Here is a 22,454-nt window from a genome sequence, read left to right as displayed (position 1 = left end):
GCTCAGAGTGTAAACAAGCACCTGGGGAAGAAAATGTGGGTAGGGCAAGGGTCCAAGTAAGCTTTCCTTCCGGAAAACTCTTATGCCTTGCCTTCTTGGCTAGTATTTGGGTAAAATTTTTAATTTTAATTTTTTTAAGGTCTATTTCAAATCTTCCCTTGGGCCACGAAAATGCTTCGTCTAGAGACGCTGTCTGCCCTTGACAATGCATTTCCTTGCTGTCCTTCTTGCAGTTGAGCCACACAGGATTGGGCTCTGCTGCGGTTATTGGTTGTTCTTCACAGACTGACAAGCTTGTCTGAATCCGCTCAGAGGAAAAGTTTCAGGTTACAGGGGCTTGCCAAGCCCACTGAGGATCGAGCTGAGCCGAGCGGGGTGGGGACAGGAGGAGGAGCAGGAGGAGCCGAGCGGGAGGAGCAGCCAGAGGAGGAGCAGCCTTTCACACTCCGCTGCTCCTCCTCTGATTGGCTCCGGGTTTCAGCTGCTTCGCTGGAACAAAAGGTCAAAGTGGACTGCAGTGTAAATGTGGAGGCAGCCGATAAATATCCTTGCCTGCAGCTGGAGGTGGAGAGGCAGCGTCAGCTGCAGCAGGTTGTGGGCTCCGCGGGTCCTGCACACCGGGCTTGGCTGGAAGACATTGGGGGATCCCGTGCAGATTCGCACACGAGGATGGCGTGTGAAATCATGCCGCTGCGAAGGTAGTGTTCGCTGCTTATGCTGTTTGCTATTTTCTGGGCAGTGTACCACAGTACTTGGCCAGTGCTCGGCATCATTAGTAACAGGCTGCAAACCTTGCGGTCTGCTCTTCACAGTGCTTTATCCCTAGACCAGACAGAAACATTTAAAGAACGCACTGCTCTTTCGCTGACACTTCGGTCCAGTTGCGTGTGGTTGCTGAGTTCAGTTATATTCTTCTTTTAATGGAAGTGTATTTAAGCTAATACCTCTGAAACTCGAAGCATAGCAGGTTTGCATCAGAACTGAGCAGGCTTCTTAGGTCTCTAGACTGTTAGAACACTTCAGTGGGCTCACTAGATGGATCTGATGATCAGTTCTCTAGGTAAGGACTTTCTCTCTTCGCGTATATTATAATCATGGGAATAATCGTTGAGGACAATGTCTCTCCTTGAATAATTCTAGGTAGACTCATATCCCAAATGACGCTGGAGGAAAAAGCGCTGTGTAAGAGTGGTTGAGTACAGGGTTCTGGCCCTGCTGCTGGGGAGTTTTGAGGAGTCTCTGGGCCCCTTGGAGTAAACAGCCCTGCCTGTTAGCAAGCACACTGCTGGTGAAGTAGACAGGAGCACTGTGTCCTGGAGTGGTAGTGGAAGGTCCCACATTGATGCCTGAGCCCTGTCCTACAGAAAGTCTGAGTTCTTCAAGGTCACAGTTCATGGTTTACAAACTCGCTTTTAGTAATCAAATGGTCACATTTTAATCGCGATTACTTTATGTACAGGAACATTCAACTTCCTATAAATGCCTCATTTACAATTTCCTATGTGAAATGATAGTTTCAGAAATCAGATAAGGAGACTTTATTGAAAAGAAAATCTAGACAATTGAATTTTTCTCTAAAAAACCATGCTACACATACTTTGATTGTGCTTTAACAACATGAATATGATGAAAACTTTTTCTTTTTGTGGTAGGAAGGTTCCTATGGACTGACGGCGGGGAGAGCTGGTGTGGCCGTTTTTCTTTCGCTCTCCTGATATGTCCACTGCATTAGAAACTTGCTGTGGTGCTCAGAGTTCCTCTCCAGAGAAGTAATACTTTAATGTAGAAGGAAGTACTGGATAGAGGATTCTATGATTCTATATTAATTTGGTGGCAAAGTCTACAGGTTGAAGTGTCTAAGAGAACAAAACTAATGTCCACTTTTTGGAATTTTAATGATGTCCAGTTTCAGAGTTGGGAACTTTTGTCTTTATGGTAATGTCAGCCCTCAAGAGTTCTACCCAGGTTGTGGTTTAGATTTTTTTTTTAATCATTGGTTATTACTAAACCCTGTTGCAGCTGCTTGCTAATAGAATGCCTGCTATGAAGACCAAGAAGAGCAATGTGATTTCCTAAAAATGATTTTACATTGGTGGTCACTACGTGAACCGGGCGCTATCTAAATTTGCATTGAAGAATGCTGAGTCATGACTTTTGTCCTCCAGTCACTGCACAGCAGCTCCCTGTGCAGTCAGGGTCCCCCCACTTCCAAGCTCAGAGGTTTGGTTTGATTGATTCCTGGGCAATCTTCACTTCCAGTTTATTTCTGCTTTTGATTATAAGCTTCCTGGAGACGATGAGCAGGTATAAGACAAAGCTTTCTACACAAAGGTCCCTGGTGAGCCTAAGCGTGTACTCAGACACCCTTGTGCCCCTGCAGTGTTCCTTCCACTCTCAGCCCGACATCTTTGGATGTTATACTCCCTGCTTCTTACAGAAATGCTAAGCATGGCTGCGGATCCCATCCTCAGTCTGCCCAAAGGAGACAGTCTGTAGAATTGTGCGATGCTTCATCGTACCAGAGTGCTAGAGACTGACGCGATGAATAGGGAAAGGATTAGCTATAACAAGTAAAGAAATTCATGCTGAATATTTGCATTGAAAATACTGGTGTAAATTCTAGTTAATGATTATAGCTTGTAAAAAGCAATTGACAGCTGGTCCATGCAGTAATCTAACACTATACTGCCCAACATGGCCACATAGCATATTTAATATCGTGGCCTTATGAGAGGTGTTCTTCTCAGTTTTGCCTGTTCAAAGAAAACTTACAACGTTGTTTAATGTTTTCTCTCTGTTCAAACACTACTGCACTGCCTGTGATCGTGAGGTAATTGAGACACGAGTTCTGCTGCCCCACAGCAGTAAGGATGCGGAAGCATCACCAGACAATCGCTGTGCCGTGTGGTGAATTCTGTAACACACAGCGCGATTAGGGTCATAACGGATGCACCCAGATGGATGCGCTTTACCCTGTGTTTTATCCAACCTCGTCTACCTGGCTGTTGTTATTAGAGTGCACACATGTTCAGCGATGCCTGCCGAACTTATAATTTGCACAGGTGACTTTTTAGCCTTCACATGCTGTGCCTAGGTGAGGAAGGTGTTTTGTTACTGCTAGTCTACCGCTGGGATGAGAATGCACGCAAAAAGGAAGAATGAGTTAAAACACCTTGGTCCTCTTTCCAGTCTTCGGATGTCCGTGAACTTTCCACACGGGCGTCAGCGAAGGCTTAACAGTGGCTTCCTGTTCACGTTCTGTCTCTTTGTGAGCTGTGCATCCCTCACAGTTCCTTCCAAAGGACTTAAATTAGAGGTGGAGTCTTCTTGGATACTCCCAAGTGATCAAGTTGCCTCACAGTTTTTATGTGCTAAAGATTTCATTTCTATTTGAATCGTGTCAGGGAGGAGGTCTGCCTGTGTCTTTAGAGGTCAGAAAAGGGCATCAGCATCCCTGGAGCTGGAGTTACAGGTGATTGTGAGCTGGTAACTGAACCCCTCTCCTCTGTAACCTCTCCCCCAGTTATGTGTAAAACTTCTAAAATATTTACATAATTCTTACAGTTCGCTATAAAAGAGCTCACTTTATAGCCTTTCTGTCTCTGAAAAGAGTCCCTGGAATAAATAATTTAAAAGGAGGGAATAAAGTGAAGAACTGTGTTGAGCATAAGAAGAAAGTAAGATTTTCAGCTTTGGTGACTAAGGAGGCTGCGTTTTATAGGGAGCCAGGTCCGCTGAGCTCTCTGTGATTCACGGTGTATTGATATTGCTTTCCCTGTGGTGTGTGAGCCTGCAAGTGAGGATCTCTGCAGAGATATTTCTGCAGTTAGGCCTACGAGAGCAGACCAGGATGCACCGGCTTTGTCGTGAGAGCTCTGCTTTGAGTTGCTAGACTCCCTTTCCAGCAACCCCAGCTCAGCTCAGCTCCACAAGGGACGATGTCAAAGACAAAGCTATGGGGGCTAGTCATTAATTTAGCTTCCTCTCTTAAATGTACTGGCATCTCCATGCTCCAGAAAACACCCAGCGCGTGTCTGTGTTTATTTACTAGGTGAGAATCAGAGGCTGATAGTGTCTATATAAACTTCTTTTTCAGCGCTTCATGGAGAAAATGATAATGGCTAATATATATATTTTTTCATCCAGAAAGTGATAGTGGCTAATATATATTCTTGAATATTAATTATGTGTTGGTGACACATGTAATAATTCCAAATTCAGTGGACTTCAAAGAAGACTGAAAGCCACATGATTAGTTAGCATGGATTGATGGTTCAATATCTAAAATTCTGCTGACACTTCCCATCAGAGGAATTCAGCCGACCTGGAAATGTTGGCCTTAAGAATATCCTTCAGCAAACACCTCACCATTGACAATGGGATGACATCTGTGGTCACTGGTGAAAGCCTCGGCCATATGGACACCTATACTCCTGAGCTGCTCTGTGGTGTTAGAGGGCCCTCTGCTGCTCGTGGACATGATGCCTCACCACCCTGCCTGCCAGCACAATATAAGGAGTTAAAAGCTATCTCCCTTCAGGCCTCTGTGGGTTGTGTTTCTGAATTTATTTCTTATTGACAATATGGACTTTATTTGAAAGTGACGAACTTAAAAGGAAATGAGACCTCTGTGGACTCTGTTTTCTCTGTGTAGTTCTTTCCTTACCTGTAGAGCAGAGATGTTTGCAGTTGCTCATGCAAAGAAGATAATTTGGTCAGGCATAGTGGTACACACCTTTTATCCTGGAATTTAGTAGGCAGAGGCAAAAGGATCCCCAGGCAGAGGCAAAAGGCTGGGTTAGAGGCCAGCTGGTTTACATAGTGAGCTCCAGGGCAACCAAAGGTAGTAGTGAGAACTTATGACCTTTACTCAAAAATACAAGGAAAAAGGTGATATGAATAAATCAAGGATACTTTGTGTCCTGGAGACTGAGAAGGTGGAGGGGTTTGGCATCTCGTGCTGCTACCTGTGCCCGCAGGAGGACCTAAGTTAGATCCCTCAGCAAGCACGTTAAAGCAGGGCATGGCTGATGGATAGCTAGATCATTCTTTCCTCCTTTTCATCCTAACATTTAAATACTTACTTTTAACTTTATTTATTTATCTATTTTCCTACTTTTGCAATCTCATACACTTGTATAGTTAATTTTAGTCATATGTCCATAAATAGCTTTGGGGAATTCTGAAAACATGCTCTCTACTTTAGAGCCAAAGGGATGCTTAGGGATTGTCTAAATCTCTTTCATTTCTCATGTGACTAAACCCAAACTCCTGGAAACAAAATAGTTGCCTAGTCAAGTACATAAAAACACATGCAAAATCCCTACCCAGATATCTAAATAAATGCCATTTATATACAAAGTCGATAATCACGGCGTGAGGGGAGATTAACGGCACAGTTGGGGGGGGGGGGGGGGGGGGGGCAAAGGAGGCTTCAGGGCCTCCTACCTGAGAAAGATTCCCTNGGGGGGGGGGTTGACGGGGGGGGGGGGGGGGGGGGGGGGAGCTGTCATTATCCAAAAGAGAAACACACTAGCCAGAATAAAGGGAAGTGTTCTGCTCCTTTTGTTCCCCAAAACATGGAAGTCTGTGGGACAGACACTCATTTATTCCAGAGATCGAAAGTACGTCTGTGGCCAGAGAAGATTCCCTCTGTAGGCATGAAGTAAGTGATCATTAAACACATACATTGGAGACCATGGGCAATATTGGTGGAAACATCGGAACTCTGGTCTTCACATAATTTCTAAGGGTTTCCATTACAAATGATAAAAATATTCTTATGCCAAAATATTGCAAATAACTTATTCAGTTAATTGCTCTATACACATATAGCGATTTGGAAGGTTTTTTTACCTGACAAATTAGGAAGTTGTTTTTAGCTCATTTCCTACAACTGTTGCAACTGTTGATTTAGGGAAAACAAAAGTATTATTCTATATGCTTATCAAAATTTGAAGTTGTCCTCTAGTTCCTTCTGTGTTAAAGGTGATTATGGCCTGCCATTTGGGATTGTTTCTGCTTCATTGTGTTTAATGTGGGGCACTTAGACTCTCATTCCTAGGACACCAGCACCTGCTGTGTGTTCAGAGAGAAGCTGTGCTATCAACACGGGCAATCCAGGAGACTCACGGGAGCTGTGTTACATTTGGGCTTCATTCATTCTCCTCAATAAATACCCCAAGACAGGATTCCTAATTCCAAATTGTATGAGTGCACAGCCTGAGGGGGATGCCCTGGAGGAGATTACTGCACTCATTGTATGAGGGAAAACTGGCAGATGGACTTTACTGGGACCAAGTGTATGTCCATACGCTTTAAAAGTTTTAAGTCACGCTCTTGAGCTATGTGTTTTCCTGGTACGGATTTGCCTGTCTGTCTTCAAATTTAATATTCCTTCCAAATTCCACATTGTCACCTTGCAATTGCACTCTAAGACCTGTCTGTTTCGTCAACTACAGATTTATAGCTATTATTGCCAAACCGTCGAATCCTGGATCCCAGGGACAAAAACAAGCACTTCTCAGCAAATCTTCCCAAAGTCAAGTTGTTTAGTCTCAGCTTGAGAAAGTTGTGGGGGTGGGGACAGTGGGCATGGTGAACTATGACTGTAGTTTAAAAACAAGTTAGATGGAAGCCTCAGAAGATTGTTTTCATATTAAAGTTCCTGTTTAGTTAAATAAAAATAGAGAGTGTGAGGGGTTGAGTGTTAAGTGGAACTAAGACTCCTAAGGGCTCGGTTTAGAAAGGATCAGATGTAAGAACAAAACTCAGGAAACTTGACTCCAAGAACTAACCTGAAGACCCGGGTAGATTTGCTCAAATCCCATCACATGAACAGAGCTAAAAGCACAGCACAAATGGCAAAGGCAGTCAACAAAGCAAAATGCAACCGAGTATCGATGCTCTGTCAAGGTGAAAATAACCCTGAAACAAAATTAGAAGCCCGACTCTGGCCAGAACAGAGCACTCATACTCACACACTGCACAAACAACTAACACATTCACACACGGCATAGACCACTCGCACACTCACGTACTGCACAGACTACTAACACACTCACTCACTGCACAAACCACTCACACACTCACACACACACACTCACATACTGCACAGACCACACACTGTGGTGTTTGGGAAATGACTTTTATTTACTTTCATTTTCTTCACTTAAAAAAAAAAAGCACAGGTAATTGGGAGCATGGGGACCATGGGAAAGGGTTGAAGTGAAAAGGAGAGGCAAGGAGGGGAGCAGAGAAAAATGTATAGCTCAATAAAATCAGTTTTTAAAAATAATCACAGGTGCCCCTCTCTCATGGGCACCACTGTCCCAGGTCACAGCTGCTTACTGTACTCAGTGTTCCCCATCACATCACCACGTTGCTTCCCCGGGCCCCCAAAGCCCATTATCTTGTCATCCTGTGAGTAATTCTTCATCTATCCATCCTTTTTTCCCCTATAATGGCTGTGTGGCCCTTGGGATTCAGCGTGGCTTATCTCACAAATCTCACCAAACCTAGCAGAGTACACAGTGCTGCAGAGACCAAGGGTTAGAGACAGACTGCGCTGGCAGCACCTCGCCTTCACAGCTAATTAGCCCTCCTTGGACATGTTTATCTCGCCTGAAAGATCCGATCGCTCATACTTTCCTCTGAGGATGTCTGGGGAGTGAAGAGGACAATGTGTATAAACTCTTAGCCCAGAAAGCTTGGCCTGCAGGAAACTTTCAGTTGGCAGTAGTTGCCTATTCCTGCCTGTGAGTTCTGGGAGGGTAGCCATCATACCGCCTGTGCATCGTGGGCACCCGTGCAGGTGCGTGCGGAACCCACACTCCCTGAGCTACTCACCACCCTAAACTCCCCTACTACAGAATCACAGCATAGACTGCTAGCGCTCCCTGGACAGACCTCCCCAGGAGGGAGCCACAGTGGGAGATGATGGGGAGAGGATGATTGGCAGTGCCACTGCACCTCTGTCATTGTCCCCAAAACGACATGCAGAGTTTACCATGTGGGAGATTATTACCATGTGGGAGATTATATACCTATAAAGGAAAACTCCCTTAGTAGGTCATTGAAATTCTGGAACTATAGTAAATGTTGGAAGTAGTAAATTCCTCTTCTTTCCTTCTCCCCCCTGAGGATATCTACCTGTTATTCTGTTTTAGTGACTAGACTATATTTTACTTATTAACTAATGCTCAGGCTGCTCCTGGGTTTTGAATTCTAATTCAGTGCCCCACTTAGAGGCGCTTTCTATTGGTATTGCAGAATAACAGTGGCCATCGCTTTCCTGTAAAAGACCTCGATGGCACAGGAGATCTTCTAGCTGCCTTGAAATAAGTTTAAAATAAACAAAGATTTTTTTTTTTTAAGTTTCAAACAACCTTTGGATTTCCAGTGAGGTCAAATAGCTTCCTTTTCCTGTTCTCAAGCCAGAACAAACATTGGTGAGGCCATACTCAAACAGCGCTTTGCCTGAACATATCCTCTTCTGGGTTCTGCACACACCACAGAGTACTGTTTACACTGCAGGTGTACTGCGAGGACTGTTGCCTCTAATCGTGCAGTCAGAGAAAAGACATTATTTTCTTTTCCTTCAGCAAGTATGGTAGAAAACCCAGACTCTAGTGGCAGTCCCATTAACTTTTGAGTAGAAAAGAACAAGGTCATCGAAAATAACTGGCATACAGATTTTTATACATGTTCTGGTTGTCTACACTGGTCTCACAAATTGTATTGTACATCTTAAAAATAGGTAACTAAAGCATTGTGTGAACACTCAGCCACGTTTTGATGCTGTTTCTATTCAACAGGTGTTCACTGGGCCCATCCACTGAATTAGGTACCTAGCTAGGTGCCCAGACACCTAGACAAAGACTCATCCGAGTAGTGAGACAAGCTTGGGTGCCCGACGTGCCCCCACTGTGTGCTCTGTGCTCTTATACAGCTGTGACCAGGGTGTGAGAACCTGGAGCTGAAGGAACAGTTTTCTTAATCTGGTAAAGCCTTCCCAGGTTAAATGGCCCTTGAGTTAAGGCTCAAAGCATTTCCCAAGCAGAGAGAGGTGTGGAGTGGGAAGGAGGAGCTCTGTGTGCAAAAGCAGAGGGTTGCAGAGTCCGGCGAGAGAAGTTTACCGTAGAAGCATAGAGGGCTGAGGCAGGAGGGACTTGATGTGGCAGGTTTCAGCTTTTGAACGGACGACAAATACAGTGGGAAAGTAGAATAGGCGAACCGCCGTGCCCAGCAGGGACTGAGTATTGCCACTATGGAAGAGTGTCGCCATGAACCTGGAAGGGCTGGATGCAAGAGACATGGAGGGGCTTAGCATGGAGTTTGGTGCCTGACCAAAGATGGGGGAAAGGGATCAACTTTGAAGAGAACACTTGGCTTGTTAATGCGATCTAAATGCTGTAGCGAGTGTGAGCGCTCCTCTTATGCTGTGGCTTCTAAACAAGTCCAGGAGAAAACACAGTGTCCAACCAGTTAGCAGGTGGTAGAGGCTTGCACACCTTCTAACCAGAAGGAGCAATGCAAAGGAAATAGAAGAGCAACTTTTACTTCCCCACTCCTGGAGAAGACTTCCACTCTCCCTTCCATCACCTGCAGCTAGCATCAAACCACCCGGTTTCTTAGACATTGCAAGCTGTTTATCACACAGCCAGAGCTGAACAGAGTGTGTGGGTGCACTTGGAATAGAATGAGAGGATTCTTCATTTCTTATAAAAATAATAAATAGTTCTTTGATTTTTTTTTAAACACAAAGTCTTATGTTGCCCAAGCTGGCCTCAAACTCAAGCTGCTGGTCCTCCCATCTCCACTTTCCCCAGTGATGGGATTATAGGCATGTGCCGACACACCTGGCTTTATGCAAGTTTGGGGACTGAACCCGGAGATTTTTTTGTACATGTTAACAAGCTCTTCTACCAACTAAACCACTTTCCAGCCTGAATATAGAAGACAGTACAGGTTATTAAGAATGTTGCAGTCGTTGGGTAAGAAGTTCCTAAGAAGTATGCAGAGGGTCTCCTTTTAGGCTCCTGAGAAATGCTCCTAACAGTTGCCCATGTAGTCAGGGGAGGCTATCCAAGAGACTTGGAGGCATTCTGTCACTTCCCTTGGCCTTTCAGTACTATGCCATTATGTCCACCACCAGGCACAGCTGGACCAGTTTTTTGTGGTTTTCCTCTCCCTCCAGAGAGTCAGTCAACAAATGGCTGTTTGGGGGTTTTTGGTTTTTGTTTGTCTTTTTTTTTGGGGGGGGGGCAAAGAAGACGACTTTCTTCATGAGCAGACCTCAACTCAGGAGCCTTCCCTGAGGACATCACACAGCATACACGGGACCACAGCATTTTAGAACTCTGTTTCTGTACTCTCAGCCATAGCCCGCCGGTGTTCACAAGTTAGGACCCTCATTTTGCACATATCTATTTTATATTTATACAACAGTTATACAGCACATCAGAATGAAAAGTATCCAAGCAACATAAGAACAATCTGATGACATTTGTGCTAGTGTTTGTATGTGAGTATGTAGTCGCAGGAAGCGTAGTTCAACAGAGTGAAAGTCTTGCCTGGAAATGAAATCCAGCGTCTGGTGATCCCCAGGGACAGCTGACCTTGTCTCCAGCGCATATCCTTTTGCAAGGCTGGGCATGTTCAGATTCAAAAGAATTTGAAAACAAACAAGCAAACAAAAATAGTGAGCATTTCAGTCAGTATATAGGTTTGTGAGGACAGATGTAAAAAAAAAAAATTTTTTTTAAAGTGCCAAGTGCCACCACCCAGGAGCTTAGAAGGGCAGAAATGTGTTATCTCAGGTTCCATCATCTCTGCAGACCTGGGGTTTGCTGCCCAGCCTCTCTGCAGGAGTGAGGCAGTGGTGTTCAATAGGTCCTGAGACAACACACCATGCCCCCAAGTGCTCGATTATCCATTCAAGTTTCCCTTTTTCAGCATGACACAGTCACACTGACTCAAGCCTTAAGGGCTATGTTTCAACTTGATTGCCTCCTAAAGGCCTAGTTACTAAACATGGTCACATCCTAAAGTTCAGGGGCATTGACCTTCTCTGTGTATTTGCCAGGCAATGATTTATATGCACACCTAAAAGTTGGTTAAAGATTTCCACCCACAATAAAGAAACTGGTATATATGCCTTGGGCTTAGCTAAGTGGCAGAGGCTCTCAGGCTCTAGGTTCAGAGGGTGCACCACCAGAGAGAGAGAAGAAGAGGGAGGGAGGGAGGGAGGGAGGGAGGGAGGGAGGGAGGGAGGGAGGGAGGGAAAAAGAAGGATGAGGGGGAGGAAGAGGAAGGAGGAGGAAGAGGAAGGGGAAGGAGGAGGAGGGGGAAGAAGGAGGAGGAGGAAGGGGGGGAGGAGGAGAAAAAGAGAAAGTAAATAGGGTTTCCTTAAACCTTGGAAAGTCATTTGTCTCTCAGTTTTGTTGGACAAGTAACACCTTTCAGGCTGGTTAAGCTCTCCCGTGTTTGCATTTCTTCTTTGGTTGGAGAAAGCCAATCCTCTTAAAGGAAGGTAATTTGTGTTTCTATGGGCTGTGTGTAGCATTCTCAGTACACAGTTTTTACAGGAGAAAAACTGTAAACTGCTGCTTGGGCTTATAAGAAAGAACTGTAAATAACTCCTCAAATTACAACCACAAGCATTCAGCTACGAACTGATTGAAAACTTGTACACTCTTTTTCCAGAATGCATAGAGATTTGTGTACCTTTTGTGTTGTTTTCTCTTATTGAATGGGAACAAAACCTAAACATCAGAACAACGCATGGTGCCACTGTCCACCTGTCATGGCCTGTGGTCAGTGCCCGAGCGAGGACTGACTGAGGCCAATCAGGTAAAGTACAGCACTTCAGGACAGGCCGCAAGGAACTAGCATCGCTTCCTTTCCATCCTCACAGAGAATGTAGGCGGGCACTTTGTACAGTGCCAAGTGGAGGGGAAATCTGAGTCCTCAGAGATTCGCTTAGCTCTCTGCTTTCGCCTGCTCACTTCCTCTTCTCGCCTTTTGCTTTTTTTCTTTTTTAAGACCTCACAGATGGTTTTCCTCATTTCTAGAAAGAGTGGAACACAATTTTTAGCATTGCCTATTTTTCAGTATCCAAGAAACACTTTAAATATCTCCTATTTTAACTTCATTGAAATTACACTTAAAGAATGAAGATAAATATGAAAATTATGTTACTTTTTTTAGTAATCAGCCCCCTTAAGGGATTAGAAAGTAGAATTAATTGGATTGTTTGTGAGAACATTGGAAAAGACACTGAATGGAATGGTAATGTGGAGATGCATTGAACACCTTATTCTGGGAATTCTCCCATCAGTATTTGGGTTTTTTGTTTGTTTGGTTGGTTTGGTTTCTGGTTTTTCTGTTCCTAGTTAGCTTGCTGTCCAGTGATCTGGATAGGCATTGCATTCTGTGGTTCCAAAGCTCATGAAGCGATCCCCAGGATGGGCGTTGTTTATGCCTATGATTCGTCGATGCTGAGTGTTTTAGGAGAGTTCAGAAGGGCCTGCTAACTACCTAATTCCTCAGTTCCTGACACTTCAGTTGTCTGGGGTCTATGCTAAACATTCTTCCCACAAGCAGTTGTTTCAGAGACTCCAACACCTTATACCTGAGGGAGGGCAGTGAGCATCTCCTTGTGTTACATGAACAGCAAAAGAAAAACAATGGAGTCCCAAACTGTCTGCCACTAGCACCGCCTCACAGCCCAGCTCTCTCCTTCAGCCACATTGGTGACTGCGCTTGGTCTTTGAACTTGAAAGTGAATCAGAATTCCAAGTTTAGAATTCAGGCAAAGGATTATACTTAATTTAGAATGTAAGTGAAGTCATTCAGTATCATTAGACATGACCAAGATTGTCAAGATATACATTCGTCAGGAATTTACATAGTCTGGGGCCAGGAACAAAAGTTTATTTGTTTTGACAACTATATAGAAATGATTGTCTTTTCTAATGCTTCCCATTCTGAACTGTCAGTTTTGTGAAAGAGTTCATTTTTCACAGTGCTGTTAAAAAGAGCAATCCTGGATGGTCTTTTATTTTTTTTTAACTCAAAGTGACTTCAACAATCAGGGTAGCTTGAAATGTTTATCTAAATTTTTCTACTATTAATAGAAACTTGGGAGTCAGCTATTCAGGTGAAAACCTGATAGGTCCAAAGAACAGAGGAATAATCAGCTGACCTGCCTCGCTATGTTTCCCAGATTGAAAAAGTCCTCAAAGTCTCCAAGTCCCTCCCCACTACTTCTTATGCATCTCTCCTGGCCCGCTGGGTCCTCGGTACCTCTATGGTTAATTCCAGTCAGTTAGTCCTTGACTCTGCCCCCTGATTCAAGGTTAACTTTATTAGCAGTCTCAGAGTGTCAGTGCGAACAAATATCCCACAGCAGTAGCTAACTGCTCCTTAAAGTTAACTGCTTTAATTCATTTAAAGTCAGTGCTTTAGTTGTTTGTGTTGCACACCTTTGTCACAAACCATACAACTTTCAAGAACAGAAGAAGAAATGTGTCTAGTAGTTATCCAATTTGATTTATTTACCCTCATTTTCTTTCCATATATTTTGTTCCATAAATTGATTGCATTATGCTGAATACTATTTATCCATAAAATGTAATATATAAAGTGTGTTTCATTTTATTTACATCTCTGTGCTTTCTTTTTCTCTTTTATAACACTTAAACCCGATCAAAATGACAGTCTAAACTTATAGTTTCTGACTTTGTGCCTCATTGATGAATTTACTTTGTGCCAACACTACCTGAAGAGATGTTTGCTTATGATCAAAACTTGTGTTTCCATCAAGACTGTCATGGTGGCCCACACCTTTAATCCCAGTGCTAGGTAGACATTCAAACAACTGAGCCACATCCCTGACCCATGACAAACTATAAAAATCTGTTAGAAGTCAATAAACAACCAAGACAGTGTTAGGTGTAAAAATACATTGTACTCACCACTGGCCAACGCTAGTGATGTGGGAATATTGGGGTGTCTTTGAGGACACCAGGGCCTTTCTCAAAGATCAGGGTCCCAGAAAGTAGAATGGCCACCAAAGTGACCCCAAGCCAGTGACTTTCATGTTCTTGTCTAGAGAATTCAAAGAATGAATTTTGAGAACCACGGAGGGTAAGTTTTAGAGAGAAGTTTGGTCTACATTCTCTTAAGAAAAAGTGAAGACAGGGCTCCTGTGTAGCAGCAGGGCCCTTGCGGGTGGGGTGCCATCAAGCTGCCGGTTCTGGGGATCTTTTTAAAGAACTTACAGCACAGAGTGGGCTGAGGCATAGGGAGAGGATGAGCTAGTCGGTCCAGGAGGCCCAGCCATGAGTCCTGATTCACTGGCATTCTCATGCAATCTCCGCCAAGGAAAAAGACAAGGAGCCAGGAACTAGCATCCACATCCCCCACCAAAGCATTCTCTGCCCTGCGGCTTTGGGGTCTCTGCCCTACCTGTCCAGTTTCTACCACCTGTTCTCATCATTGCCTGGATGGGTTCTGTTCCCACTTTGAGCCTGCTTTTCTGGATAAATGAGAGCAAAGTCCAAGTTCAGGAATAGTCTTTAGGAGGATCCAAAGGCAATAAGTAGTTTATTCCATTTATGGGGGAGACTGCTTCTGTTTCCTTGTGCTGAGCTCCGTACCATCTAGAAATGTGACCCAGCTCAGCTCTGGAGATGGGTTGAAACAAAGTTATAAACTTACTTAATAAGGAGCTTTTCTGGGATTGATACTTTAAATCCATTGCCTGCTTCTCATGGGAACCTTAGAGGCGACAGTGTCAGAAGAACTTGTCAGGAGGTTGGACATGCCTGCAAACTCTTAACATTTAAAAAATATCTGGCTAATTTAATGCCCACAAGATACATTACACTAAGCATGTAAATTCACTGTGCCTTGTTTCGTGTGAGCATTAAGGAGTTCTGATCTAAGAAGGACGTATACCCTCACGTCACAACATGAGGCAAATATTCCTAACCTGTAACTTGAAGTCTTTACAAGTTTATACTGGTAGCTTTGCTGGCACAATCTGGACTACAATATCTCTTTGATAGAGTCCTTGATTAGAGAGCGAAGGCAACTGTTTTGTCAAATGTTTTCTAGAAAGAGTTTGAAGTCAAACACGTAAGTGTCTTGTGTGAGGTTAGCTCCCTGTAAAAACACTGTTCCAGATAGCTTCAGTGCAGCCAACCTGCCTATACCCAGGCGTGGTCACCTCTAACTCTTATACATTCCAGCTGAGTGGTACCAGCTTTACCCTTAGCCCATCCACATTATTCTGCAATGAAGCAATCCATCACCTCTCACATGGGAAGAAGCTGTACAGCTAAATTATGCCTGTGTGTATGCATGTGTATATAAAGCATGAAGATGCTGTGTGGACAGCAGTACTGTTGACAACACTGGCAATAGAACAGCTGAGCAAGATTAAAATGGTCAAAAATCATAGGAAATTGAAAATAGTGTGTCAAATTGTACACAGCCTATTCTAGATGAAATGTAACTTTTTTTTCAACTCTTAGGACAAGTGTGTGTGGGGTGAGGTGGTGTGTGTGTGCGAGAGAGAGGAGAGAGGAGAGAGAGAGAGAGAGAGACAGAGAGACAGAGAGAGACAGAGACAGAGAGAGACAGAGAGAGAGAAGAGAAAGAGATTACATCCCTGTAGTAAAATCTTGTTGACTTCCAGATCAATATTGCCAGTTGAATCCGGCATTTGCATTTTAGTAAATGATGCTGAAGAAAACAAGCGGGAGAGACTCACTTTATGCTTTTATAATAAAAGGCAGTTTATTAGAAGAAAATATGTTAAGGAAAACTCTTGCATGTGTTTTACATTTAAAAATTTAAACACCTTTATATTAAGCTTCCTCTTATTTCCATTTGTTTAAGGAGCTTGAACTGTGCTGAGAATTTTCTTTACATCTGCCCCTGGTATCCGTATCAGGTTCTACTTAGCAGAGCAGCCCCGGAAAAAGAAATGGCATGAGATTTGCCTAACGAACTCAGCTTCACAGAGATAATTCATCGCTAGTTTTACTTTTGCAATTAGCTTTGTTAAAATAATTGTGTCTGCAATAATTTGTAGAGGTGTAATATATGAGTATTTGAATAAACTTGTTGGACAGTATAGTAAAAAGCTGCTTCTTGAAGTGTGATATAAATTACTTCTGCTTTAGGCTTATCTGAGACCACATCGATGGGCTGGCTTCTTTGAAGAAGTAATTTAGGCTGGCTAGATCCCAGGGAGAAGGTTTTGTTAATTTGAATCCATTACAAGATCAGCGGTAATATGCCACAATTTGTGACAAGTAGAACAGAATTTTCATAAAATTTACGTGTGCTTTTAATAGATATCGTACTAATTCGCCATTTGTTTTTCTTTTAGCTCACAGGAAGATGAACGACCTTTGTCACCTTTCTATCTAAGGTATTTATTTATTATTTTGTCTTATTTTGGTCTACTATAGGACATAAAGGTGAGTTAAGTACTTTGGGGTTTATTTGCCCATTTTTCTTTTCTTTCTTTTTCTTTTCTTTGAGACAGTCTTCTATATTCCAGATTAGCCAGGAGTTTACCACGCAGCTAAAGATAACTTTGAATTTTGATCTTCCTACCTGTACCTCTGGAGTTCCAAGATCATGTACTACCACATTTTTTTTTTTTTTGTGGTGCTGGTGATTTTGCTTTTACTGTTTCATATAATTGAAAAGACTGGGATGAGATATTTTTATTTTAGACTCAGAATTTAGATTCAAAAACTGCTTGCTGCTTAGGCAGCATGTAACCTAAGTAAAAACAAAACAAAACGGAACAAAAACCAGGCACACACCATATTGTTAGCATACATAAGGTCCTAGGCTCAATCCTGGCACACAGAGACCTGTGTATGTGCACATATGTGCATGTGTGTGTGTGTGTGTGTGTGTGTGTGAGAGAGAGAGAGAGAGAGAGAGAGAGAGAGAGAGAGAGAGAGAGAGCACGTGCGCACATGTGTGTGTGTACATACAATCCCCAGCATTCTGAAGAAGCCTTAGATTCTGCTAGCTCATTTTTTGGGGAGTAGTGAAACAATAAACTAATAACTCAGCAAGTTTATGGAACTCGGAGTTGTGTCTAGCATTTGCAGGTCCAGAATAACAACCATTAATAGCAGCAGGTCAAGCTAACAGACTTCAGGACAGAAGTGGGGTGAAATTGCTCTAGTAACTGATACCTGCCATGTCACTGTACTGCCTTATCTTCTCTGTGTGGGCCAGCCGACTGGGATTTAGAACCAAGTCTTCCTTATTGCATGTCTTTCCTACCCTCCCACTTCAAAGGTCTCTCAAATATCTAGAATAGTGGTTCTCGACCTTCCCAGTGCTATGACCCTGTAACAATAGAATTGTTTTCGTCGCTACTTCATAACTGCAACTTTGCTACTGTTATGAATCATAATGTAAATATCTGATATGTGACACCTATGGAAAGGTTGTTTGACTCCCAAAGGGGTTGCGAGCCACAAGCTGAGAACCACTGTGCTAGAATATCATACAACCACATAAACTAGAAGAGCTTTTTAGTCTTGCCTTCATTTTAAAGTCTAGTTTTTAAAGGGAATGTCAAGGTATGCACGACCTAACATGTTTATTTACCGATGATTTATTTACTTTCAACCGAATTTGTTGCAGTAACCACGGAGTTAGATTCAGACTTCATTTCAATAGTTTGGAAACGTGTCACAGGATGCCAGGCACAGCCCAGGGACGGCTTTCCTGGTGCTCTGCCCTCCAGCACACTGTGTAACAGGCTTTGGGGTGAGGCAGCCCACCAGCGGTTGTTGTTTTATTTTTAAATCCTGGTTTCATCCTAACTGAATCTGCATATTCTGATCACGGGCGATCTCAGCTGTGCAGTCGCTGTGGGCTTGTGATGGTGTCATCCCAGAGCCCACAGTGACTCCCAGATCACTATGTAAACGTGGGTGGCAATGGCAGACAAGTGATCGCTGGCTTGTAAGGGCGGTTAAGCTTCACAGGGCACAGGACTGGATCACTGGATCCTGCCACCTATTCAAAGTCTTTTTCCTACTGTCTTAATTTTGTTATCCTGGGGGACAACAGTCTCTGTTTTAAGTAGTATCGAATGTTATTTTTGTTTACTGTATTTAAAATAGATAGCAAAAATGGGCTTAAGCCTTCAAAAGTATATATTGGTGTTTTACAGTATGAAACTCAGCAGCTAAGAACCTTTGCTGCTCTTTCAGAGGACCTGAGTTCAGTTCCCATCCCCCACATCAAGTGACTCACAACCTCCTGTACCTCCCTCACCAGGGGCTCTGATCTTGGGCATACACACACACATATGCCACACTCACACACACACACACGACATTACACATACATACACATAAATAAACAAAAACAATAAAAACAAATCGTCAAGAATGAGTATTCCTACAAGCCTACATTCACAGCAGACAAAGAAGAGTTAGCAGGCGCTATTTTCAGACAATGGAAGTTCAAAGTAAGCGGCGCAGTTGTTTCACAAAAGCAAAAATAGTAATTATTTAACCTGTAATTAAAATTCCAAAAGCAGTTTGGGTTTTTATTTTTTTCTTTTCTGAGTAACATTGTATGGTAGTCTCAAAAAAACATAAGAATTTGTTTTGTACAAGTTTATCTTAACTTTTAATGTCTTTCTTGATATGAAACCAAAAGAAACTGCTGAGAAAGCAGGAACCCAGCCCCATAATGATTTGCCTGGCTAGTTTGAGGCAGACTTTCTTGCTATTCTGTTGTAAAGTATTTAAGTGGGAGAAAGAAAGCTGATTGCTAATTGTTATTAACCTCTACTGGGTCCTTTTACCTAGAAACGTGACATGTCTGCTGATGGACATGCACATTTCCCTGTCATATCTAATAAGTGAATGACGCTTAGCTGCTTTTAATATATTTTCATGTTTCTACGACTTCCATTTATATCATTTTTGTTACTTTAGAGACCTCTGACTCAATGCCCATAACAGAGTTATTACAATACTCACAAATTCCTCAGTGATTTTTAAAGTAATAAAAATACTCATTTCTTTACATTCAAAGTAATATTTCTTCTGTAGAAAGTAAAGATGAATTGAAAGTTGTAACCTGCCTCTTTCCCAAATAGTAATATTGAGTACTGAATGCTATATATTATATTTTGATAGTGTTCATTTGCTAGATTTTTCTTAAGGGGAGGAAGGACCAACCAACAGATGAGCCATATCTGCTGAGATAGGTACTCGGCAGAAGCAGACCCATCAATGAGGAGTCAGGCAGAGTGGTTGGAAATGAACAACCGGCCAGTAGCAGGATTAATTCTGGAAAATGAGCATAAAGTGGAGCATAAACCTCCAGAGGCTGCAGTCGGGGAGTGGGCAGCCTTCATAGAGAAAGAAATAGACCAGGACAGATGGATGATAAACCAAAGGAGTCCTCTGGTCTCAGAGGAGAGTGGATGCTCCATCAAGGCAGATCACACAGGTAGACCTAGCCGCTGGTGCTTAGTTGGTGTGAGGCACTAGCGAGCATGTGAGGCACTAGATGAAGGGCCTGGAAGGAGGTGGCCCCACATGAATGGAGGCCTCAGGGTCTAGGTTTGGCTAGAGAAGAGAGTAGAGCCCAGGAACAGGAACCCGCGTTCCTCACCTTGCTACACTGCCATGAGACAGAATTTTTTCCTCTGTGACTCCCAGGTCTCTTCATGGTCACGCTGTGTCCTGTGTTTCTCTCCCAGGCGTTTCATTTGCGTCAGACCTTTCTGCAATTAAGCAAGACTGTTAGACACCAGTGCCTACACCCTGAGTCTAAGTAAATACCTTCTGTGGTAACAGTTCATTGTCCACTGCGGTCCCTCGTTTGCCTGCCTAACTCTACATGGAGCCGGTGTCTTTGTTTGAAGGCAAAGGAACTCATAACTAGAGAGCAACACCTGCTACCACCTTGTGTCAAGTTATTGTGCTGATCGTGGGTGTCATTTTTCCCCAGATTGCTCCCTTGGGATTAACCAGCTCTGATGAAACAATTAGGGAAACGAAAGCGAAGCAAAACTTTGTAAGACCTCAGCTAAACAAACACATGCCTGTGCACGCCACACAGGGAACATTCCTGGCAGGTGTGTGCACACTATTCTCTTTCAGATTCTAGGCTGGGATCCAAGCACAGGAGCCCCCGACTCAATCGATCAGATTAACATCAAAAGCAACTTACCCTTGATGTTCTTCCATGCCCCGCTCAGCCTGTTGCTGTCTGCATTCTTCCTCCTGGCATCAGATCGGATCTGGCTGGCATCTGCTGCTAGTTAGGTTTCCATTTGTCTGAGTTCTGTGTCTACAAACTTGGCTTTGGGTTTCTAGAGCTGGTTTCCACCGGAACCAGGGCTCTTCCCCTCCACTTTCTCCTCGTCTCTCCCTGCTCCCAACCCACCTACCTTCAAGCTCCTGGTGCCCAACCAACCAGATTTTACCTTTGAGCTCCATACAAATTCCTGGACGGCCTGTGTGGCCTGTGCTTCATCTAAGTCTGAGCTCTGTCCTTCAGGGGCCTGCCAAGTTGTAGCCAGTCTTACTGAGTTGTCACCAGCCGGATGCTTCTCAGGCTTGTCCCTGATATGCAAGCAGAACCCATCTTCTGGTAAGGACCCAGTTCTTGCAAGTTTGCTTTTTGATGTTCCATGAGAACTCTGGAGTTGACAATTTTTAGATTTCAGCCCAAGTTTTAACATGGTACAAGCCAAAGCTAAACTGCTATTAAGCGAGTTTAAGAGTTGTTTAAGTCAGGCTCAGGGTTTCATCCATTTTTTAATTGTCCTGAGAGAATATCTGATAGATTCGTTTCCTTGTTAGTTGTTTGGGATGCAAGATCCTTCTTTAGAATTTTGTCCATTTTTAACTGTTGGAAGCCTTAGACCTATCATTTTATGTAAGATTCTGAACTGCTGAGTTAATATTGATAACCTTAAGCATTGAATACATTCAAGTTAAAAATTTACCTGAGACTGGATATGTTTTTCAGTGGGAAAATGTGCAAAATCCTGGGTTTACTGTAAACAGGGAGACATCTAGAAATTAGATCAGACAACTCCTGTTTTTGTATGTAGAAACTTTAAGAGCATCTCTAGACAGATTTTTTTTAAAATAGGGGATACCATCTTAATTTATGCTACAATTTGTATGTTTGTGATTTTTTTCATTATATTTCTTTAATTTTAAATTTGGGTTGTTATTAGTTTGAACTTTTGTCTTTGAAATATAGTGTTTTCCAAAGCTCTTTATTATCAGCCAGACATGGTGGTGGTGGTGCATGCCTTTAATCCCACCACTCAGGAGACAAAGGAAGATGGATCTCTGTGAGTTCAAGACCAGCCTGGTCTACACAGTGAGTTCCAGGACAGCCAGAGATGCATAGGGAGACCCTGTCTTCAAACAAATTGATTATCATGGAATTATTTAAAGTATATACTACAGATATTTTATTTGTGGCTAAGTTTGTTTCAGGCTGTTGAGGAGAGCAAATAAGCTATTTGTTTAGGATGTACTTAATTTTTAACCAAATGAGAAATCAAGTCTGTTTGGACAGTTTGGAGCATAAATAATTATTTTTTTACATATCCATTTTGACCAGAATAATGTTTATAAGCTAAAAGGGCAATTGTGGAACTCAGCTGCTGTGTGTGTGTGTGTTTGATACGAATAACATAACATTTACAAATTGCATCTATTTGTATTGTTGATATTTTGTAAAATACATGAAAGTTAAAATGTGCAATTTTCATTGTTTTAAATGTACAGTTGAGTAATGCTTCAAACATTCTACTGTTGGACACCCATCACTGCCACCCATCACTAGAAACTCCAGAACTTGTAAGACTGAATTCTGTGTGCTTGGACCATTAATTCCTCATCACCTCACCCCCGAACCCCAGCCCTTGGCAGTCATCATTCTTCTTTTGTCTCAAGTCTTTGATGCTCTAGGCATCTCACCTAAGTAGAGCCATACAAAATTTATCCTTTTGTGACTGTTGTTTCTCTTAACCTAGTACCCCCAAAGCTCATGTAGCGTGTGTCAGAAAGCCAGTGTTTTTAGAGGAGGCTTACAAGTGTTGAACCCAGGTTGCCAGGCTTGTTGGCAGATGCCTTTACACTTGAACTATCTCACTGACCTAAGTTCCTTCCATCTTTGACTATTGTAAATGATGCAGCTTGTGAGCATGGTTGTTCAAACTGACAGCTCAAGACCCTCCCTGCTTTCAGTTCTATTAAATATATACCTAAAAGTAGAATTGGTGGGCTTATTTTTTAGGTGTATACTATTTGGCATACAAGCAGCACCAATTTACATTACTAATCAGTACAAAATCAAGTTTCAGTTTTTTTCTATCCTGACCAACAATTCTTAACTTCCCCTTATGATAATAT

At 42.8% G+C, this 22,454-nt stretch overlaps 1 protein-coding gene and 1 long non-coding RNA gene across 4 annotated transcripts in view; one reads left to right on the top strand and one right to left on the bottom strand.

Annotated features, from left to right (window-relative positions):
• The first annotated feature begins 460 nt into the window (after positions 1-460).
• Fam13a (family with sequence similarity 13 member A) overlaps positions 461-22,454 on the top strand; it is an 86,088-nt gene continuing 64,094 nt past the window's right edge. Inside the window, exons 1-2 of one of the 2 annotated variants that reach the window (XM_050131712.1) lie at positions 461-698; positions 16,406-16,447. In XM_050131712.1, coding sequence (XP_049987669.1) covers positions 670-698; positions 16,406-16,447 — 71 coding nt within the window. In that variant the 5' untranslated portion in view covers positions 461-669. Of the gene's footprint in view, positions 699-16,405; positions 16,448-20,490; positions 20,671-22,454 lie in introns of those variants that run through there. The other variant, XM_050131713.1, reaches the window with a different exon arrangement.
• LOC126494381 (uncharacterized) lies at positions 6,600-20,369 on the bottom strand. 2 transcript variants are annotated; one of them, XR_007589988.1, is made up of 4 exons: positions 19,980-19,998; positions 19,687-19,798; positions 13,980-14,112; positions 6,600-10,649 (listed from the first exon to the last, which is right to left on the bottom strand). It is a non-coding gene; the product is annotated as an uncharacterized lncRNA (long non-coding RNA). The 2 variants fall into 2 exon arrangements; XR_007589987.1 differs by lacking the exon at positions 19,980-19,998 and adding an exon at positions 20,248-20,369 and having other exon boundaries at positions 6,601-10,649.

Source organism: Alexandromys fortis, unplaced genomic scaffold (genome assembly GCF_014885135.2).
Source record: "Alexandromys fortis isolate MF-2015 unplaced genomic scaffold, M_Fortis_MF-2015_v1.1 scaffold_386, whole genome shotgun sequence".
NCBI classification, from domain to species: Eukaryota; Metazoa; Chordata; class Mammalia; order Rodentia; family Cricetidae; genus Alexandromys; species Alexandromys fortis.
Note: the sequence above shows the minus strand (reverse complement) of the source record. Positions and strands in the feature narration are given on the sequence as shown.